The 21,644-nt window shown below is 40.6% G+C and overlaps 2 protein-coding genes across 2 annotated transcripts in view; both read left to right on the top strand.

Annotated features, from left to right (window-relative positions):
- Positions 1–1,609: 1,609 nt before the first annotated feature.
- msmo1 (methylsterol monooxygenase 1) lies at positions 1,610–6,534 on the top strand. The gene is made up of 6 exons (XM_079811404.1): positions 1,610–1,737; positions 2,606–2,894; positions 2,986–3,134; positions 3,301–3,427; positions 4,489–4,643; positions 5,734–6,534. Exons 2-6 carry the CDS (start codon positions 2,640–2,642, stop codon positions 5,921–5,923), a joined length of 876 nt encoding a protein of 291 aa, XP_079667530.1. The 5' UTR covers positions 1,610–1,737; positions 2,606–2,639; the 3' UTR covers positions 5,924–6,534.
- Positions 6,535–8,202: 1,668 nt separating this feature from the next.
- cpe (carboxypeptidase E) overlaps positions 8,203–21,644 on the top strand; it is a 32,999-nt gene continuing 19,557 nt past the window's right edge. The window contains exon 1 of the mRNA XM_079811403.1: positions 8,203–8,746. Within this exon, the coding sequence (XP_079667529.1) occupies positions 8,506–8,746 (241 nt within the window). The 5' untranslated portion in view covers positions 8,203–8,505. The remainder of the gene's footprint in view (positions 8,747–21,644) is intronic.

The raw sequence follows: 21,644 nt of genomic DNA, 5'->3' as shown, positions 1-21,644 counted from the left end.
TGGAAGGTTGTTTATGAAGTCACTGGACTCTAACCATCTTCATTATGAAGGTCTGATGATTATGATGATGATGATGTGAATTTTGCTTTATGGTTAGAGCTGAAACTTTGCTTGCCTATATGCAAGAAGGGTCTCTACTGAAGATGAACAAACTTTTACATTTTGCAATTTGTTTGCCAAACAACATTTGAAGTCTTAAAGTTTGAACCGTCTGTTGTTGTTTTTTCTTTTAGTATCTTTTTTCTTGTGGTCCGGTTGTTCGAGAATTGCGATCTTTGACATATTCGAAACGTTAACATGAACGCTTCGGCATGCACGATACTGTGGACTGATGCTGGTTGCTTGGGTATTAAACCGCTTTGCATGGTTCTAAATACTGATGTTTGTGTGCCATTCTTAAACTACTGCTGTACTCACTAACCAACGTGACGTGCTATCTGTACTAGCGGTATTGAACACTGAAGAAGTATAAAGGTACGATTTCTCTTTCTTTTCTCTCTCTCTTTTTGTTCTCTTCTTCACTCTTTTTTACTTTGTTTTCTGTAACTTTAATGTTTTTTCTCTATTCTGCTCTTGCTGTTTAGTATTTAACTCTCTTTAACTACTGTCACCAAGGCTATTAATGAATATATATACAACAGTGTATTATTAATTGTCAGTCAAGAGGAATGTTGTGTTCTTGAAGTTTCATAACTTGTTTTATATCATTAATAATAAACATGCTTCTAGTAAAAACACTTAGCATTATGATTTTTTGTGTGTGTGTGTTTGTGTAAGTGTGAGAGTCTGTGTTCACATGAAGCACAAGACAATTTAATGTTAGCCTTCTGAATATTTCTTATACTTATGAACGTTCTTTTACTGAAAATATATTTCATTAATTAATGCATGTATTTGGTGCTAAATAAGGCATGGGGAAATGACAGTGAGAGAAATTATCTGGTTTGAATACTCCAATATTAACATTCCATCCATTAAATACATCACGAAATACAGGGTTTTTCAAACAGGCGGCCACAAGGGAGTTTAGAGAGTGTAAAATCTGAATATAAATAAATAAAAATAATTAAAAAAGATTAATATTAACAAAAATAATAAAATAAATAATGAAAAATGATATATAAATAAATAAAGCATGATTAAAATAAGTTAAGAAAAGTAAATAAATACAGTAACTACATATTAACTAAATATTTTCCAATATTTAGGCATATGTATAGTATTCGTTTTTCACATTTGATAGATATTTTTTTTTAAATGTATAAACATTTTATTAAAACATATTTAAAAATAATTATAAAATACATAAATTAGTAAATAAAAGCAAAATATAGTAAATAAATACAGTAACAGATCTATAACAGTAAATTAGTACATAACACAAGAAATTAGTATTTTTAGGATAGGATATTAGGGGTCCGAGGCATAAAGACTGACTTCCTCACTGCCAGGAGGCGCGGTTCAGTCAGCGCAGGTTATGAAAGACAAGCGCGGGTTTTCATTGGCTAGAGCCGCGGAAATTCAAGGTCTCACTATCGTCAGTTCATTCCCTCAACCAATTAGGCCGCCGTCCCTGCCCTTATACGTCAGTCTCCTTCTTGTCACAGCCAATCAGCGTCCAGCCTCTGCCCGCACACACCGTCTCCTCTTGTCTCGGCCAATGGTCCTATGTAAAGTTCTAATACATTAAAAGCGACCATATACTGCCAGCGCAGGTAGAAGGAGAGCTTCTCACAGGTGAGTCAACAACACGTTCGTGCTGAAATCCAGAATCATATAATAGGATATTTGTTATAATGTTCTTTAACGTTATATATTTGCACTCTTTCATCTGCCCTAGTTAGAGTTACAGTTACAGCTGCAGAACAATGTAAACACACGCTTAGCATGTAAACAATGGACTACATAGTGCATTTGTTGTTTGGGAAATTATCTCAATACATAGTTGCTTTTGAGAGATAATAAAATGTTTATGGGTTATGATTGTAATTGTGATTTAACAGACACGAACATACAATAATATGACCAAAATACCTAGTGTCTCTGTAATCTTTACGCATTTGTAGATGATTATTTATGGTTATGCAACCAGACCAGCTTATTTAGTCTATTCTGGCTAGCAAAATATTATCATGCATATTTAATCATTTGAATATTATGTGAAATCTCACCGTTAAAATGTGTTCATTTTAAAATTCTCTTTTATTTGTCACCAAAAATGTGCATCATTTAAAGGTATATAAATGAATTTAAATTGGTAAACGATTGACGAGCAACATTTGGATGTAACCAGAGATCAAACTCATCTCGACTTGACTTTTACTTCAAGTTAAACTCATCTTTGGAACTATAATTTGAAAAGAAAATGAACTTGAAACTTGACTCAGAAACCGACCAAAGCCTTGAAAAACTTGGACTAGTGTCAAAAGACTAGACTTAGACTCTCTCAGAGGCTTATGAACATACCTAGCTGTAACTCCTATTCATATTTTTGGTGTAACCCTGTCCTGACGTGATGCAGTTCCATATGAACTACCTGTTCTTCAGGCAAGCCTCATTCTGAGATAGTCATTGATCTCTATTGTGTGTCATGTGTTTTATACAGTTACTCATTTGGAGAGTCCAACTGACTCGCTGCCATGGAGGTGAACGGCACAGCCAACATTCTGTCTTCTGCATTTCTGGCGGTGGAATATGTGGATTCATATCTTCCAGCAAATCCGCTGCAGGAACCTCTGGAGCACGCTTGGAACCACATGCTGCAGAACTACAGCAAATTCCAGATCGCCACCTGGGGCTCGCTCATCGTCCATGAATTCATCTATTTCCTGTTCTGTTTGCCTGGATTCGTCTTTCAGTTCCTCCCTTTCATGCAGAAGTATAAAATCCAACCGGTATGTGGAATCAAAGGATTTTTTTTTCTTTTCTTGTTAAAAATAATGTTTTATTAACTTCTCATATACGATTTTGTCGTTGTGTTTGCAGGATAAACCAGAGACATGGGAGAGACAGTGGAAGTGCTTTAAGATGCTGCTGTTTAATCACTTCTGTATCCAGCTACCGCTCATCTGCGGGACATATTACTTTACTGAGTTCTTCGGCATCCCTTATGACTGGGACTCCATGACTCGCTGGTGAGAACACCTCTCTCGCATTATAAAGTGATTAAAATAGGATGAATTCTGTGATAACAGGTCTGTAAAGTTACAGTCAAAATCCTGAGGTTGTACTGTGGCTTTAACTAAATTTTTTTTGAAGCAAGGGGGCCTTGTTTTGATTTTTATGATCTCTCCATTTCAGGCCTTATTTATTGGCCCAGTGTTTTGGTTGTGCAGTAATCGAGGACACATGGCATTACTTCCTTCACCGAGCCCTACATCATCGCAGAATCTACAAGTACATTCATAAAGTCCATCATGACTTTACTGTAAGTTACTCACATTCTCACAAATACATACACAACGTGCAGATTAAGGGGAACTTTAAGTCAGACAAGATAGGCTTGTAGAAGTTTGTTTTGTTCTTTTTTCCCCCATTGGGGTGGTATCCCTCGGTCCGTTCACCGGTGGCACTTTCACAATGATTTTTTACAGATGATTAACATTGGATCCATCCTGCTTTAAAGAGCTTGAGCATTTAGATGACAAAACTGCATTACATGCTTATAATAAACAGAACGTTATCATCCGTGAGTGTCGACGCTAATATAGATAGCCTATTGTTATCTTTATAGCTATCGTTCTTGGTGTGAACGTGCCTTAAAGGGTTAGTTCACCCAAAAATGTAAATTAGACCATGATTTACTCACCCTCAACTTCAAGTCATCCTAGGTGTATATGACATTCTTCAGAGATATATTAAAAATGTAAATATGCTTTATAATGTCAGTGAATGGTTGAGTTGTTTTTGAAGTCCATAAAAGTGCATCTATCCATCATATAACTGCTCCACACAGCTCCGGGGGGTAACACCATTTGTGTATCAATATTTAACTTTATAGACTAAAATAACTAGCAGAAGCGCAGTGGATAGCAAAAAAAAACTTGCGATGCTCCTATACATCGCGTCAGAGGTTACTCTTTTAGCGCAAGTCGACTTGCGTACCGGTGGCCGCCAGAAGCTAGTTTTTTTAGTCTATAAAGTTTTAATATGGATATTTTTCTTACACAAATGCGCCACTTCACTTCAGAAGGCCTTTATTTACCCCCCGGAGCCGTGTGGAGCAGTTAAATGATGGAAAGATGCACTTTTATGGACTTCAAAAACAACACAACCATTCACTGCCATTATAAAGCTTTGAAATACCAGAACATTTTTAATATAACGTCTGAAAGTAGAATGTCATATACACCTAGGATGACTTGAGGGTATATCATGGTCTAATTTTGATTTTTGGTTGAACTAACCCTTTAACTCTTAATTTTTATTTAATTATTGTCTTAATAATGATAGTTGATCTATCATCTTTTTTGTGTGTGTGTATGTTAGGCTCCATTTGGCATGCAGGCAGAATATGCCCACCCTGCTGAGACTTTGATTCTGGGGGCTGGATTCTTTATTGGCATCATGGTCTTCTGCAATCACGTGATTTTGCTCTGGGCCTGGGTCACATTCCGGCTGCTTGAAACCATTGATGTTCACAGGTAAGCTCAGTGCACACAATGCAATTGAATGAGGACTTGTCTTGCCGTGGTTTGGATCAGTACATTTTGCTATGTCAACACGGTTATGCTGATAATAACGTATTGCAACGCTAGGGGGCACTATATTACAAATTTATTTATTTGATACACTAGATCAGGGGTCACCAATGTCAGTCCTGGAGAGCCACATGCTGCGCCCCAATTCGCCTATTTATCCCACAACCTAAAATATGTACTCTTTTTGTGAAGAAAAAGTACATACTTTTGAGTGTATAATATAGCAGAAGAGTATGCAAGCTTTGGGACATAAGTGTGGATTTAATATATCTTTAAAGTAAAACTCTGTCGCTTAGTTAATGCCCTGTCAATCATCTTGTCACAGTTAAAATCCTCCACATTCAATTTAATTTAAGTTCCTACGTTGATTTGCCATTCATGGGCCTTTCATGTAGAGACTCTCCTCATGTGTTTGCAATTTAAATACAATGACGCATTTAAAAGTTAATGGCCAGACGTATCATTAAAAAAAGTTCACAATGCTGATGCAGATTAAATATAATGTGGATAACATTAAATAAATATATTTTCGTTAGATACTGATAATTATTCGCTCAAACCCCTTTATCTAAACTTCTCTACTCGCACACATCTGCCATATTTGTAGTTTTTGTTAACTTTTTATCCATATTTGTAGTTCTAATCGAATCTTTGTCCAGCTCGCAATGGGTCAGAGTGTGCATCGATCTGCACTTCGAATTCTAACCGGAAATAGTAGACAAAATACTACGATTTGAGACACTAATTCTATTTTCGAATACTATTTAGGACAGATAGTATGCGAATTGGAACGCACCAACAGTCCTGCAGAGTTTTGCTCTAACCCTAATCAGACACACCTGAACAGGGTTGGAGCTAAACTCTGCAGGTCTATGACTCTCCAGGACCGATGGATTGAGTTTTATATGATTAAACTATATTTCGCGTGGAAATATATCCTGATCAAATATTTTATAATACTTTTTTGATCATATCATTTATCTTTCTAGAATGTATGTGTTTTTTGACGTTCCTTCATTTGCCCTCTCTTTAGTGGTTACGACATTCCTCTGAACCCCCTACATTTGATACCATTCTACGCTGGAGCTCGTTTCCATGACTTCCACCACATGAATTTTGTTGGCAACTATGGATCTACATTCACCTGGTGGGACAGGCTTTTCAACACTGACTCCCAGTTTAACAAACATTACACACATCATAAAGCTGTGAAGAGCGACTGATTGACAGAGATTTCTCTTACATACACTGATGCTTCATCATCACCTAGAATGATCCATCTCTCATGGACTCCTGTGTGGGCTTTGGTTGGTCTGATGCTTTTGCATTGCACACACTCGCTGTAAAGTATTTAAAATTGGACCGAGTGGATTCAAATCAATGCCAGGTTCTTAAAGCAATGTGCCTCTAAAAAGGGAAAACACACCTCACAGATCACCGATCACAGTACTCCAATGGACTGTTTGTTAGGAATTAAAGGATTTCTGCCTGTGTTCTGTGCTCTCAATTATTATACATTCATCTGTTTCAAGTGATGACATCATTCCTCAAAAGCACTTTACTTTCACCTTAACAATGATGCAATGTTTTAAATTCTTATTTTTGTAATGGCTTTTTTTGCTTTGTTGCCTTTCCTGATTATTTTTGCAGAATTCCTGTAAAGATTTTATAACTTTCCTCAGTGACCACTCGGAGCATATAAATATGCTTTTTAGAAGGGACTTGAATGAAAGAAAATAGTAGTGAAAAAAATAGTTTTATGGTTCATATGGGAGAAAGCTAAATGAGGTGTTAGCTTTTTAATTTGAAGACAACAATAAAAACAAATTAACGGAAACAGCTGACTCTGCGGTTGTGCTCCTGTAAAATCATCGTACAAGTCAAATGTCATACTACAGCATATAAAGTGCCAAATGAGGTGGGTACTGTCCCACAACAAAATATACAAATTACAATATGTATTGTGCCATATGAGTAAGTAGACAGTCCTGGATATACATATTGTAATGTGTAAAGTCAAGTGCCATGTGTGGTGTATAGACAGTCTCAAAACAAAATATATATATATATGTATATATATATATATACACTGTATATATGAGGTAGATAGGCAGTTGCAGATACATATTACAGTATGTAAAGTGTCATATAGAGTGGGTAGACGACGCCTTTATCCTCAATGTACACAAGTCCACAAAGTACAAATACTTTGTTAGTGTACTTGAGTATTTTTTTTTTTTTAAATTTCCACTTCAATATATAAATATTTTTGTTGACACTTGATAGTTTTACTTTTAAAAATTTCTCCACACTTTCGTTACATATGCAACTGAACAGCGCAAAAGCTGTTCCAAAAAAGATTCATGATTGAATCTTTTGATCAATTCGGTTCCTTTGAATCTACTTTTTCTGAAGGATTTCAAACTAAATCTCTGTTCATTATATAGTTGCAGTTTAAATTTGTCATTTTAGAAGTTGGGGTTAGGCAAGTGGACCATATGAAGCTGGAAGTATGGCACCACCTGCAAGGTTGTTGGGTGGGCAGCAAGGGGCGCCCTAGATCGGAACCAAAAATTGTGATTTTTTTTATTTATTTGATTACTGTGTTTCCAAAAATAGACTCACCTCACCTACACTCTTCGCACTTTACATTACACATGCCATACAACAACGTAACAAAAAGGGCCATTACCATGGTGTTTGGGACATGAACCATGTAAATATGGTATGTATGCATTTTTTTTAAACAATCTCCCTTCATTATATAATTACAGATTATATTCATATTAGTATATATTTATTTGTTTTTGTGTGTTTAAGTAACGTCAGATGATCTAGGGATCCCTCTAGAGACATTATCATAAAGTAAATGATTATTAATATGGCCATTAACTAATTTTTGTCCTAGTCTATGACCCTAGTAGCTGCATATTACTACCAGTTTATGTAGTAGCTAATGATATTTATACTTCTACTTCACAAGTATGAAATTTCAACATAAATAATGACAGTATTAGAGTACTGAATTAGGAGTTTAGTTTAGGCTACATAGGCATCATTGTCATATATTAATTAATATATTGTTATGGTCCATTAAGTTCATTTTTAAATATAAAAAAAATAGTTTTATCTATAAAACTATTATTTACCAAGATTAAAGCCAGGACAGAAGAAGAAGAATACATCTGCATATAGATTCGTAACAACATGAGATTAAATTATGTTTTTTTTTTGTTTTGTTTTTTTTTGTGAACAATCAGTCCTTATAAAGTTTGTTAATGCTAATATTTAAATGTTTTATTGACAGACTCCATCAACTCTCATACAATCAGCTGTGCCATTATTTATAAAATATACCTGCACTTTTGATATATCAGTAAATGCTTATTATAGTTATGTTAATACTAATATTGAGTTAATATCCATAAATGTGTATCCACGGTACTTTTAATTTAATATGACGATTGGATACTTTATACAAAATCGTCATTACATAAACCACGCCCCTGCAGGGGTAGCACCGTGCGCGTTCACCGATTTATCGTGTGTAATCTTGAGTTTTCAGCAGCTTCGCGGTTCGCGCTCACGTCCGCTATCTCACGCGCGTGCCCGCGGCTACACAGGTAGTCTAGTCAGGACTCGCGCCCACGCATCAGTTCTGCGGTTCCATACGGGGCACGACACAGAAAACGAGAAAGAGAGAAACAGACAGGAAAGAAAAGACAGACAGACAGCAGTGCTAAGAGAGACAGAATAGAAATACGCGATAAGAGACAAGTGTCGAGTGTTTCGAGAGACGGGAGAGATGACGGCGGCGGTGTTTTGCGGGGCTTTGCTGATGCTGGCCCTGGCCTCGGGCGGGGATGCTGCGGGCGAAGGAGGTATCTCGTTTGAGTACCACCGATATGAAGAGATGCGGAAAGCGCTGGTGTCCGTGTGGCTGCAGTGCCCCTCCATCACCCGCATCTACACGGTGGGGGAGAGTTACGAGGGCCGAGAGCTGCTCGTGCTGGAGATGAGCGACAACCCTGGCATCCATGAGCCTGGTGAGAGATGATCATTAATTATGCCAGATTATAATAAGAAGACCGCCATAGCATTAACCAGTGAAGCTCTATAGAGCAGCATAAGCATTCGCGCCATGTTTATCTATTCTTCGTGAAATTAGATCAGGCCATTAATCAACAGCAAATCAATAAAGGGGATTCTCAGATGACAGTCACCCTTCCAATTAAATCCGTTTTTCTTTAAAAGTATTTCACGTTTTAACCTCTTGCAGACGAAAAAAAATATTCTTAAAATGAGCACATCCATCTCATACTGTATGGGAGGTTCATAAATTAGGCGAAAAAAATTCTGCTCCCGCGTATCGAACGGAGGCATCCACTGTATGGCCATTGAAATTTATGATTTAAAAATTAAAGTGCTAAAATGTCTTTAATAGCCTATTGAAATTCAACAGGGTCTGCATTAGAGACTATTTTGCATCTTCACAATGGTGTGCACTGTCTCTTATTTGATCATATTGCAAGTGTTTCATCGCGTTGATGTCTTATCTCTGCGCGCTGTGACGCGCAGGTGCGCGTTGGTGTGTCTGCGCGCTCTCAGAGTTGTGATGACAGCAGCTCACTGTGCGCGTGGACGCCATTTTGCGAAGGTTGCTGTATGAATCTGTATTTGCGGATCAATTACAGACTCAATTACACGGCTTATGTCTTCTTACCAAATAAACAAATACACGTAGCCTATTGGTTATATATTATTTAGTAAATTATCAGCTTACTTAAATAGTCTGTACAACAATGAAAGAGGTTGCCCAGATGATGGACAAATCTCTGATTGCTGAATGTAGGCTAGTTATTGACCAATCAGATTCTAAAGAGCACTGGAATAAAATCAGTATTTTTGCTGAGCACACTTTATAGGCCTACGCTGCCATTTTCTTAATTGTTGCACATGTAATTAAAGGGATAGTTCACCTGAAGTATGGATATGAATACAAAAGGCGGTCTGCCGGAAGCAAGATATTTTACTTTATAAAGTTAAAAAAATAATATGGATATTTGTCTTCAGAAGGCCTTTATTAACCCCCTGGAGCCATGTGGAGTACGTTTATTATGGATGGATGCACTTTTTTGAGCTTCAAAGTTTGGGCGGCCATTCACTGCGTTATAAAGCTTGGAAAAGCCAGGATATTTTTTAATAGATTGTCATATACACCTAGGATGGCTTGAGGGTGAGTAAATCATGGGGTAATTTTCATTTTTTGGTGAACTATCCCTTTAAGGTTTGAGCAATACAGGCTTAAATATGATGCATGTTTAAGATACATGTTTACACAAGTAATATTCATACTATCATTTAATTTGTGTTCCGTAGGCCTGTGTAGGCTACTATGGTTTTAAATCCTTGATCCGAAGCTATATGTATATTCATTTAGTTCACATAGTTCATTTAGTGTGCTCTATTTGGATTTTGGATCTTTTCCATTTACAGTCCGGAATTAGGCTAACGGATTAAATGATTAGTTCACTTTAAAATGAAAATTACCCCATGATTTACTCCCCCTCAAGCCATCTTAGGTGTATATGACATTCTTCTTTATGATGGACACAATCTGAGTTAAATTAATAAATATCCTCTCTCTTCCAAGATTATAAAGCTTGGAAGCGTCAGGATATTTGTTAATATGACTCTGATTGTGTCCATCATAAAGAAGAAAGTCATATACACCTAAGATGGCTTGAGGGGGAGTAAATCATGGGGTAATTTTCCTTTTAAAGTGAACTACTCCTTTAAGCTAGTTACTGAACACCTCATACTGAAACCTACACAGAGGTGCATCAATTATTTAGGAGTGTTCATTTATGATTATTTGTGTTCTGGTTCCAGTGTTTGTAAGTGGTTTTATGTTTATACAGACCTTTTAGAGTTTATAGTAAAATGTCTCTGATGTTGTTGACTGTATAATCAATTTCCTCAGAGATATTCTAACTTGAATAGATAAAACAAGCACCTACTGTATCTTTACCCTATAATTTACTTCATTCTGTTTAGATTAAAGTAAAAAAAACAAAAAAAACATTAGTTAATACATTGGATAGCTAACAATGAAGAATACTGTTAAAGTATTTATTAATCTAGGTTAATGTCGATTTCAATATACTAATGTATTATTAACATTCAAAGGTGAATAAATTAATGAAAAAATATAATCAAGAAAGTTAAAAAAAATAATAAATAAATAAAAAGATTATACAATTAAAAAACATCCCTTTAATAAATAATAAAATGTTATTCTATTATAATCTTAGCCTAGAAAAATAGCCTAGAAATCTAGAAGCACCCTAGCGGCAGCAAATCTAATTTGCAGCCAAGGTCGTCTAGCAACTATCCGTTGGCTTGCGAGCTGGAAAAACCAAACTCTTGTTGGGACAATCACATCATGTATAGAGTCGGCAGGCGGGCTTAACGTAATGACGGCAGAGTTGCCGCGGTTCTTCGTGCTACTCGTAAACAAAGAAGCTGGCGAACAGCGGTCTTTCGAATCGGCTTTGGCCACAACTCTAGAAGACTTGGAGTTAAAGGGTTAGTTCACCCAAAAATGAAAATTATGTCATTAATTACTCACCCTCATGTCGTTCGACACCCGTAAGACCTACGTTCATCTTCGGAACACAAAAGAAGATATTTTTGTTGAAAGCTGATGGCTGAGAAAGGCTTCAGATAGGCCTCCATTGGCATTCAGTACATTCACACTCACAAGGCATTAAAAACGTTACAAAGTCCATCTCACTACAGTGGCTCTACAATAATTTTACGAAGCAATGACAATAGTTTTTGTGCGCAAAAAAAAATCTAAATAACGACTTTATTCCACAAGTTCTTGTCTTCCGTGTACTTTCGCCGTATCCGGTCGGCGCGGACGTGAACTCACAAAGCACCACGGCGCATGTGCGAGAATATTACGCAGATCCGACGTTCGGACACATGACCCGGAAGCGAGGAGGAGATTTGTTTACAAGCAGAGGAAGACGCGCCGTATCTAAGCTGTTGAATTCTACATTGATTGTGCTTTAGGTCTCGGCGTAGTGCTCAAAATGGGACTAAAGTGTGCATTTCATGGATTCCCGAACGCCGGCGCTACGTCATATTCTCGCGCATGCGTCGTGGTGCTTCTTGAGTTCACGGCAGAGGCCAAAACGAAAGACAAGAACTTGTGGAATAAAGTCGTTATTTTGATTTTTTTTTGCGCACAAAAACTATTGTCGTCGCTTCGTAAAATTATTGTAGAGCCACTGTAGTGAGATGGACTTTGTAACAACGTTTTTAGTGCCTTTCATGGATCTTGGAAGTGTCAATGTACTGAATGCCAATGGAGGCCTATCTGAAGCCTTTCTCAGCCATCAGCTTTCAACAAAAATATCTTCATTTGTGTTCCGAAGATGAACGGAGGTCTTACGGGTGTCGAATGACATGAGGGTGAGTAATTAATGACATAATTTTCATTTTTGGGTGAACTAACCCTTTAAGCTTTTCTTTGAGAAAAGAACAAAGAACGGCACTGAAGTCATTCTTAAGAAAGGAAGATGTGTTCGGAGTTTTGCCGACCGGATACGGCGAAAGTTTAATCTATCAACTAGCTCCGCTTCACCTTCTTCGTTGCTCTGGTTGGTTGTAGCGCTATCCTATTGCGTGCAGAGGGAATTTGAAAGACAACCGTTTATCCCGCCCCTCGGATTGAGCCCTGCCAATGGTGTGTTCCCAGACCCAACATCTTGATGTGGGTCTGGCTTGTCAGGCTAGGGAAATTGTGCATTGCACCCAAAGGTTTAACTAATTGAACCTTATAAAGTGATACCAACATTTCTGTAAAGGCCAGTTCAGCTATTATTACATCTCATTTTCAGCTGTAGTTCCTGGACATATATTTAAAAAAAAAGACATTTCTATTAGGGATGCCACAATTCTCAATATAATATTGAACCGTTCGGTACGGCATTCACGGTTCAATACGCGCTTGTGAATTGCGGTTTTTCGGATTTTCATTAAATAATAATTTTTCTACAAATGCTATGATTTGCCTCCATCCCAATAGCCTACTGAACAACGCGACATACATTCATATCACACGTTAGAGGTAGAGTTATACTCACGGAACAATATAGATATTCACAATCAAGAAAGTTCATGATTTGCATGCGATTCAAAGCCTTGAACACGTGATTACTGAACTAAGTAGTCGTCTTACTGCGTTAATACTGTCAAATACACACAAGGTAAACACAAACACAGTCGGTTATGTCTAAAGTGAAAGTAAAATCGCGTGTGTCTGTATATTAGATGCACGGAGGTCTTAAATGGACAACAGAGCAGTAGTGAGCACGCCGTCCTTAAAGAGACAGTTCACCTCTAAAATGATGTCATTATTTACTCACTCTAATATTGTTCCAAACCTGTATTCATTTCTCTATGAAAGAATTTTCATTTTTTAATAAACTATCTGTTTAATGTTAATACAACAACAAAAGACAAAGAGAAAATCACTCGCTGCTCTTGACTGAAAAAACGAATACAGTAGCTTTAATAAGAATCAATGTATATTTTATTGTGAAGTCTATGTAGTGTTTTATTTTTACATTTATTTATTCAATTTCTATTCAATTATTCAATTTATGCTGTACTACTGTTGTAATTCTGCCAGTGTAAATCTTTATATATATTTATTTTATATTTTACAATACACTAGCAATGTGTACAAGGGTTTTTTTTAAAGTAAAGTTTTAAGTTTAAGTAAGGGTTTTCAATTCTTTTAAGTAAAATAAAGAAAGAGTATTGCAATAAAAAATAGCCTTTTTTCTCCTTAACCTCTTGCTGTTCCTGTTGCCTAAGAATAGAATAGCAAAAAACAGATGTGACAAGCCATTAGAACCGAACCGAACCGAACCGAACCGAACCGAACCGAAAACCATGGTTAAAAACCGAGGTATGTATTGAACCGCGGACTAACTGTATTGTTGCATCCCTAATTTCTATTATTGTTGACTAAGCATAGCTGATTCAGTCTTGTGCAGTTTGTGCTAATGTGGAGATCTGTGTGTATATGTGTGTGAGAGAGTGAAGGAACACATGTGTGTTCATTTGTGTTTTCATGTGTACGAGTGAGACCAGTAGGAGCAGTAAGAGCCTTTATCCTAAAAGGTAGAGGCCGGGCCCCTGTTCCTTAAATAGTATGGTTGGCTCTCTGTATGTGTGTTTGCGTAGATATGACTCATTGCATTAAGTCTTTTATTGCTACCAGATGAGTTTCCAGCACCACCCACACCCTGTAGCTACAGGCAACCAGCTGCACCTCAGCAGCAGCAGCGTACAGATGCGAGAGAATGGGATATCAAAGAGAGGCCCCATCGTCAGGCGGCTCTGAGTCGGGTGCTGCTAGTGTTGAGTGTTACGGCATGGGCAGAAATAGCTGTTGCCCTGGAGACAGATCAGCTTAGCACCATGAGCCATGCGCTTCCCTGTGCTCAGTCAGATGAGGAAGAGGATGAGTAGAAGAATTAGCACGTAGTGCCGTCTGCCACGGGGGCTGGGACGCGCTGAGAAACAGGCCATCTGGCGCTCTGCTGAGTGAGCATGTGACAACACCTACGTATTTCAGATACACATTCATCCATTAGCTTGCAGAATACACGTTTGAAAAGATCTGGCCTTTTCACTCCCTTCTTCCAAGTGGGTTTACACATTGGTATTCCATGACTTTTTAAAGCATTGCACAATATCATACAAAAATGCAAAAGTTTGACATAATCAATTTCATTACATTGTAGTAAAACACATTTTTTGTAAATTAAATTTAAATGAAAAACAGTTATATTGTGAAATATTATTACAGTTTAAAATAATGTTTTTCTATTTGAATATACTTTCAAATATAATTTATTTCTGTGATGCAAAGCTGAATTTTCAGCATCATTACTCATGCATTATGTCTTCAGTCACATGATCCTTCAGAAATCATTCCAATGTGCTGATTTATTACAAAAGATTTCTATTTTAAATAAATGCTGTACTTTTTAAACTTTTTGTTCATCAAAGAATCCTAAAAACAAAAAAATATTAAGCAGCACAACTGTTTCCAACATTGATAATAAATCAGCATATTAGAATTTCTAGAGGATCATGTGACACTGAAGACTGGAGTAATGGCTGATGAAAATCTGGCTTTGCATCACAGAAATAAATTATATTTTAAAGTATATTAAAATGTAAAACGTCTCGGTTACGTATGTAACCCTCGTTCCCTGAGGAGGGAACGGAGACGTATGTCAGTGACTGACGAATGGGGGTTTCGCCTAGAAGCCAATTACCTTCGAGGTGTTTAACAGCGGCCAATGGCGTGCCAATGCCATGGGCATGCGGAATTTGCATGCGTAACTCCGCCCCACCTCGTGGGTATATAAGGAAGTACGCTAGCAACATCGCATTATGAGCCAATATCTGAACTCCGCGTTCCAGCAGCACAGCTGACGTGGCTGAAGAACGTACGTCTCCGTTCCCTCCTCAGGGAACGAGGGTTACATACGTAACCGAGACGTTCCCTTTCGTTCAGTCACTCCGACGTACGTCAGTGACTGACAAATGGGGGTTCCAATATAACCGCGCCACTCAGCTGTCGTCCAGTGCCCTGCGTAAGTGTGAGATCCCGCCACTTAAGGCCGTAGGACTCCCACTTATCACAGGATTACCAAGGTACACTGGGAAGCATATCCCAGTGAGGGAATGCCAAGATGCCTACCCGTGGGGAGGACTTAGAGAGTACACATATGACCCGCTGCGGGCTGCATATGGGAAACTCTAGGGTACCAGCCGAAGGTGGAGTGTGCCCTCACACCAAGGGGACATGGTCGACCTTGCTGCTGGTAAGCCAAAACAATGGTGTCCACTATCCAGTGAGACAACCTCTGCTTTGAGAGAGCTCTTCCCTTCCGCTCTCCACCATAACAGACAAAGAGCTGGTCTGAGGTCCTGAAACACTGCGTCATGTCTACGTAAGCGCGGAGAGCGCGTACTGGACAGAGCAATGCCAAGGCTGGGTCTGCCTCCTCCAAAGGCAGCGCTTGCAGGTTCACTACCTGATCTCTGAAGGGAGTGGTAGGAACCTTGGGCACATATCCAGGCCGGGGTCTCAGGATCACGTGAGAGTTAGCCGGCCCGAATTCTAGGCACGCTTCGTCAACCGAAAATGCTTGCAGGTCCCCGACCCTCTTGAGAGAGGCCAATGCGGTCAGCAGAGCCCTCTTCATCGACAGAAACTTAATATCGGCTGACCGCAAAGGCTCAAAGGGAGGCCTCTGCAGAGCACTTAAGACTACTGAGAGGTCCCAAGAGGGAACGAGAGGAGAGCGAGGAGGATTCAGTCTCCTCGCCCCCCTCAGGAACCTGATGATCAGGTCGTGCTGACTTACCTTTTTGTCTCCCAAGAGGTCGTGATGGGCAGATATTGCAGCCACATACACTTTCAGGGTGGAGGGAGACAGCCTTCGCTCCAGCCCCTCTTGGAGAAACTCAAGCACGGACCCGATCGGGCATTTCCAGGGGTCTTCTTGGCGGGAAGAGCACCAGGTGACGAAGAGGTTCCACTTCAACGCATAGAGGTGTCGTGTAGACTCTGCCCTAGCGGAAGTGATGGTGGCGGCCACCGTAGGTGGCAGGCCACTCAAACCTGCCGTGTCCCGTCCAGAAGCCACACGTGGAGCTTCCAGAGCGCTGGACGCGGATGCCATAGGGTGCCCCGTCTCTGAGAGAGGAGGTCCAGTCTCAGAGGGATAGGCCAGGGAGGGGCTGTCGCAAGGAGTAGCAGTTCTGAGAACCAGGTCTGGCCGTGCCAATACGGGGCGACCAACATAACCTGCTCCTTGTCCTCCCTGATCTTGCACAGTACTCGTGCGAGAAGGCTCACTGGGGGAAACGCATATAAGCGTAGGCCCTGGGGCCAGCTGTGCGCCAGTGCATCCGTGCCGAGCCTTCCCCCGGTCAGGGAATAGTACAGGCTGCAGTGGGAAGAGTCGTGGGAGGCAAACAGATCTACCTGTGCGTCGCCGAACTGTTCCCAAATCAGCTGGACCGTCTGGGGATGGAGTCTCCATTCTCCAGGAAGTGGCTGAATCCGTGAGAGCTCGTCGGCTGCACGGTTCAGTTCTCCCGGGATGTGGATAGCACGAAGGGACCTCAGGTGCTTCTGACTCCATAAAACGAGATGGCGGGCGAGTTGAGACATACGGCGGGAGCGTAGACCGCCCTGGTGGTTGATGTACGCTACAGTGACCGTGTTGTCTGTCCGGACAAGTACGTGTTGACCCCTCAGCAACGCTCGGAAGCGGTGCAGGGCGAACCGTACTGCCAGCAACTCGAGGCAATTGACATGCAGAAGGCGCTGGGGTCCTGTCCAGGAGCCCGCGGCTGCTTGTCCATTGCACATGGCACCCCAGCCCGTGGAGGAGGCATCCGTTGATACAACAACATGCCTGGAAACTCGTTCTAAGGACACGCCGGTCCGTAGAAAACTGAGGTTCGACCACGGAGTGAGTGTCTGTAAGCAGGCCCGGGTTATTTGGACCCGGAGCGTGCCAGACCGCCATGCCCATCTCGGGACTCGATCGCGAAGCCAGTGGTGAAGCGGTCTCATATGTAGCAATCCGAGCGGCGTCACCGCGGCTGCAGATACCATATGCCCCAGGAGCCTCTGAAAGTGTTTCAGTGGAACCGCACTCTTGCTCTCGATTTGACGGAGGCAAGTCAGCAGAGACTGCGCGCGCTCGCTCGTAAGCTGCGCGCACATGGCGACCGAGTCGATCTCCATACCGAGAAAAGAGATCCTTTGCACGGGGCAGAGTTTGCTCTTCTCCCAGTTGACCCGAAGGCCCAGACAGGCTAAGTGGTGGAGAACCAGATCTCTGTGTTCGCAAACCTGCTCTCGAGAGTGACTCAGTATGAGCCAGTCGTCGAGGTAGTTCAGGATGCGAACCCCGTGCTGCCGTAGGGGCGCAAGGGCTGCCTCGGCAATCTTCGTAAAGACGCGAGGGGACAGAGATAGCCCGAATGGGAGGACCGCGTACTGGTATGCCCGCCCCTCGAAAGCAAACCGTAGGAACGGTCTGTGTCGAGGTAGGATGGAGACATGAAAGTAGGCGTCCTTCAGGTCGATCGCTGCAAACCAATCGCCGAGACGAACGCATTCGAAAAGGCGTTTCGCTGTCAACATCTTGAACGGAAGCCTGGGTAGGTAACGGTTCAAGATGCGCAGGTCCAGGATTGGTCTTAACCCACCGGTCTTTTTGGGTACAATGAAGTAGGGGCTGTAAAACCCGGACTTCATCTCGGCTGGAGGGACAGGTTCGATCGCACCCTTCGCCAGTAGGGTGGCAACCTCCGCTCGCCGCGATTTCAGCCTGGACACTCGCGGGTTGCGGAGCGCTAGAGGGGGGTGTGGCCCGAGGCATGAGCGTCGGGGCTTTGTTCCACACCGTAACCCTCAGGTCACCCTGACCACCAGCCGAAGTACCGGCCACGGGGGGCACGGTAGATCGGGTGTGGTTGAGGGGACTCTCACTTCATTACGAAGATCCTTGAGTCTTGACCGCAGCACCGCGATGGTCATGTTCCCGCAGTGGGAACATGACTCATCCACAAACGCTGCTTGAGCATGCTGAACGCCCAAGCATACCAAGCCGAGATTGTGCCCATCAGAGGAAGTCAGCGACCGGCCACACCCAGAAGTACATGGGCGAGACATCCTGAAAAGGACGTGCCACGTGTAAGCTCTTTTAGAGAGGAAGCTTCGCAGAGACGCCGAAGCGCCCAGGGACCACACACCAGCTGTCAGACGGACCACTGCGCAGATCAGCAGGCAGGCAGTATGCGATCGCTGGAACGCGCCGTAGATCCAACGCCTCTGGAAAGCTGTTCGTCTCGAAGGCTGACAAAGACTCAGTTAGCAGGCTTGAAGGAGTGAAGAGATACTCTTGGCTCCAAAGCAGAAACATAATGCGATGTTGCTAGCGTACTTCCTTATATACCCACGAGGTGGGGCGGAGTTACGCATGCAAATTCCGCATGCCCATGGCATTGGCACGCCATTGGGCGCTGTTAAACACCTCGAAGGTAATTGGCTTCTAGGCGAAACCCCCATTTGTCAGTCACTGACGTACGTCGGAGTGACTGAACGAAAGGGAACCACTTTTTTAAATTGTAATAATATTTAACAATATTTCTGTTTATTTCTGTATTTTTTATCAAATAAATGCATGCTTGATAAGCATTCAATGAGCAAATTAGCTATTCTATCTACACCTTTTCCCCACTGTATTGTACATACTTATTGTTCAGAAAAGGTTGGAGGTGTAGATGTAGGTTAGTGTAGGTTTGTGATGAAAGTGGTATCTTCCAGTGACCGAAAATGCATTAATAATACATAGGGTATCCACATCTGTTCTCTCTCCCTCTCTTTTTGTGGTTCACGTCATCAGTTTTAGGAGATCTATATTCAAATTAGACAGGACTACATTTTAGTCTTTGATCAATGTGTAGCATTCTGTTTGTAAATCAAACCTTTTCTTTAAATATTTTTATTTCCCCCATACAACCATTATTTCTGCAGTGATGTTGTTGCTGTGTCATACATGGCCTGACCGTTTGTGAAATATGTGTTTTTCCACTGCAGAAGTGTGCTGAATCAATTATCTTGAATTAATGGTCTCCTTTGGTCAACATAGGCATGGAAACCTGTGTGTCTCTGACATTTTTGGTACTGTTTGTGTATGTCTTTGAGAGGTAATAGACTTGCGTCAAGAGCACACACTTCCTGACTGATTGAATTGATGGATTCACGGCTCGATGGGTTTAGTAGAAAGGACAGGATATAAGAAAGGATGGAATCAAAACGGAATGTCTAATACAGAAAAACTAAATAATCATTTTTATAGCTGAGGTTTCAGTTGTGATGTTTGAGGTTAAAAAGGAAGAGGGTCTTTCATGTTATGTAAAGTGAGAATGTGAGTTTTTGTTATCATGTGGTCATATGAGGATCAGAAAGATTAGAATAAAATCCCTTTCCCTCTTCCTCTTTCTCTTCTTCTCATGAAGATGAGACAGCAGTTTCTGCTCTCTAAGGCACTGCATTTCTCAGCTTTGGTTTCTCTGTTCTCTCAATGTGTGTCTCTCTGGCAAAAAAAACAGCGATAGAGAGCAAGAGAGAGAGAGAACATGAAAGGGCAGCAGGAGGAGTTCCAGTAAACATAATGCTGTGCTGTGCTGTGGAATAAAACTTGTTCAAATCAGCAATAGTAAGAAATACGCCAGTATGATTAGAAGACTGTATAAATATTAAACATCACTTAAGCGAAACACAGGCTGATCTATTAATATTAAAGAGAAGACCAGATCAGTGCTGTGGCATAAAACATCTTTATAGCATATAATTAAATCTAAATGCACTTAATGCAAATTCAGCAAGGATGCATTCAATTGATCAATATGGGCAAAAAAAGACATTTAGAATTAGGGCTGTGCAATTAATCGAATTTCGATTTCGATTTCGATTTTGCCTCCCAACGATCACCAAAATAGTACAATCGAGAAAAAACGATTATTTTGCCTTGCGTTCTGAATGAAACGCGCACGCGCACATCCGCCCCTCCCGAACCCACAAATCTCTCTCAGGTCGTGAGTCTCGTGTGCATATCATCCGCTGGAATTTAAAAACTCGGCGCGAGTAAAGATGGCAGAAGGAGGGCAGTTACAGCAGCGTTTGGTGAGCAAAAAAGGCAAAACCAACTCCGTTGTCTGGGAACAGTTTGGCTTCGAGGAATCAGACGACGAGCAGAAACATGCTAAGATTTGCTACATGGTAGTGGCTGCAACGCAAGGGAACACCACGAATTTGTTTAACCACTTGAAAATTAAACAGAGTTGACAATCTAATAAAGAAACAAAAACTGACGAGAGCAGGGGAGCCGTGTAAACGTCCTTTTTTTCCTTCATATTTTTCAAATAATTCTCTCTTTGTAAACTTTGTTCAATGCATGCGAGATTGCGAGTGCTGCCATATTTTCGAATATGACCAGTCGTTTTCACCGTCATCACCCGGGTTTAGTGCTTTAGGGTTTAGGTTTAGAATGAGAAGCCGCGCGCGCTGTGAGAAAATGTGTCTCTGTGCGTTCATCCGAGAGCGCGCACACGTCTCTCAGCGCGCAAATATTGAGTTCTCTTTCAAGTCTTGCTCTTAAACGGACAAACTCACACAAAACGTATGCCAACATGTCCATCTTGATGAGTATCTTAGCAGACATAGTCTGTATATGCCTTAAGTGAACTTTATACAGTCGATAAAGAAAACGCAAGGTCTTAAAGGGGCAGTAGCCTTTACTGCTGTCTGTTTAATGTCAAACAACAAAAGACAAGGACATCACTCACCGCTCTTGATTGAATAGCTTTTGTAAGTTTAGTAGGATTAATCTTTAATTTATGCACTCAAATATGCAATGTTATTTTACATTTGATACATTTCTGTACCTGAAAACTAATGTTAGACGTACATGAAAAGCATAGCCGAACCATATTGTTGATCTTATTTATTTGTGGTTATCATTTTTACGTGAATACTTTTATACTTTGATTCGAATATATGTTATATTATTTATTTTAATAGTTCAAAAAGTACAACAAATGTTACAATTTCAATTGAATTGTTGAAAGGTGTCTTTTTAATAAATACAACACATTCCCAAAGTCATGTGAAATAATCGTGTTACATAATCGTGATTTCAATATTGACCAAAATAATCGTGATTATGATTTTTTCCATAATCGAGCAGCCCTATTTAGAATGTTATAAAGATTTATAGATCTATCATAAACTTTATATATATCAAAGAATCCTGAAATAAA

Source organism: Gobio gobio (genome assembly GCF_949357685.1).
Source record: "Gobio gobio genome assembly, chromosome: 3".
NCBI classification, from domain to species: Eukaryota; Metazoa; Chordata; class Actinopteri; order Cypriniformes; family Gobionidae; genus Gobio; species Gobio gobio.
The sequence above is the reverse complement of the archived record's forward strand: the minus strand, read 5'-3'. Positions and strand labels throughout refer to the sequence as shown.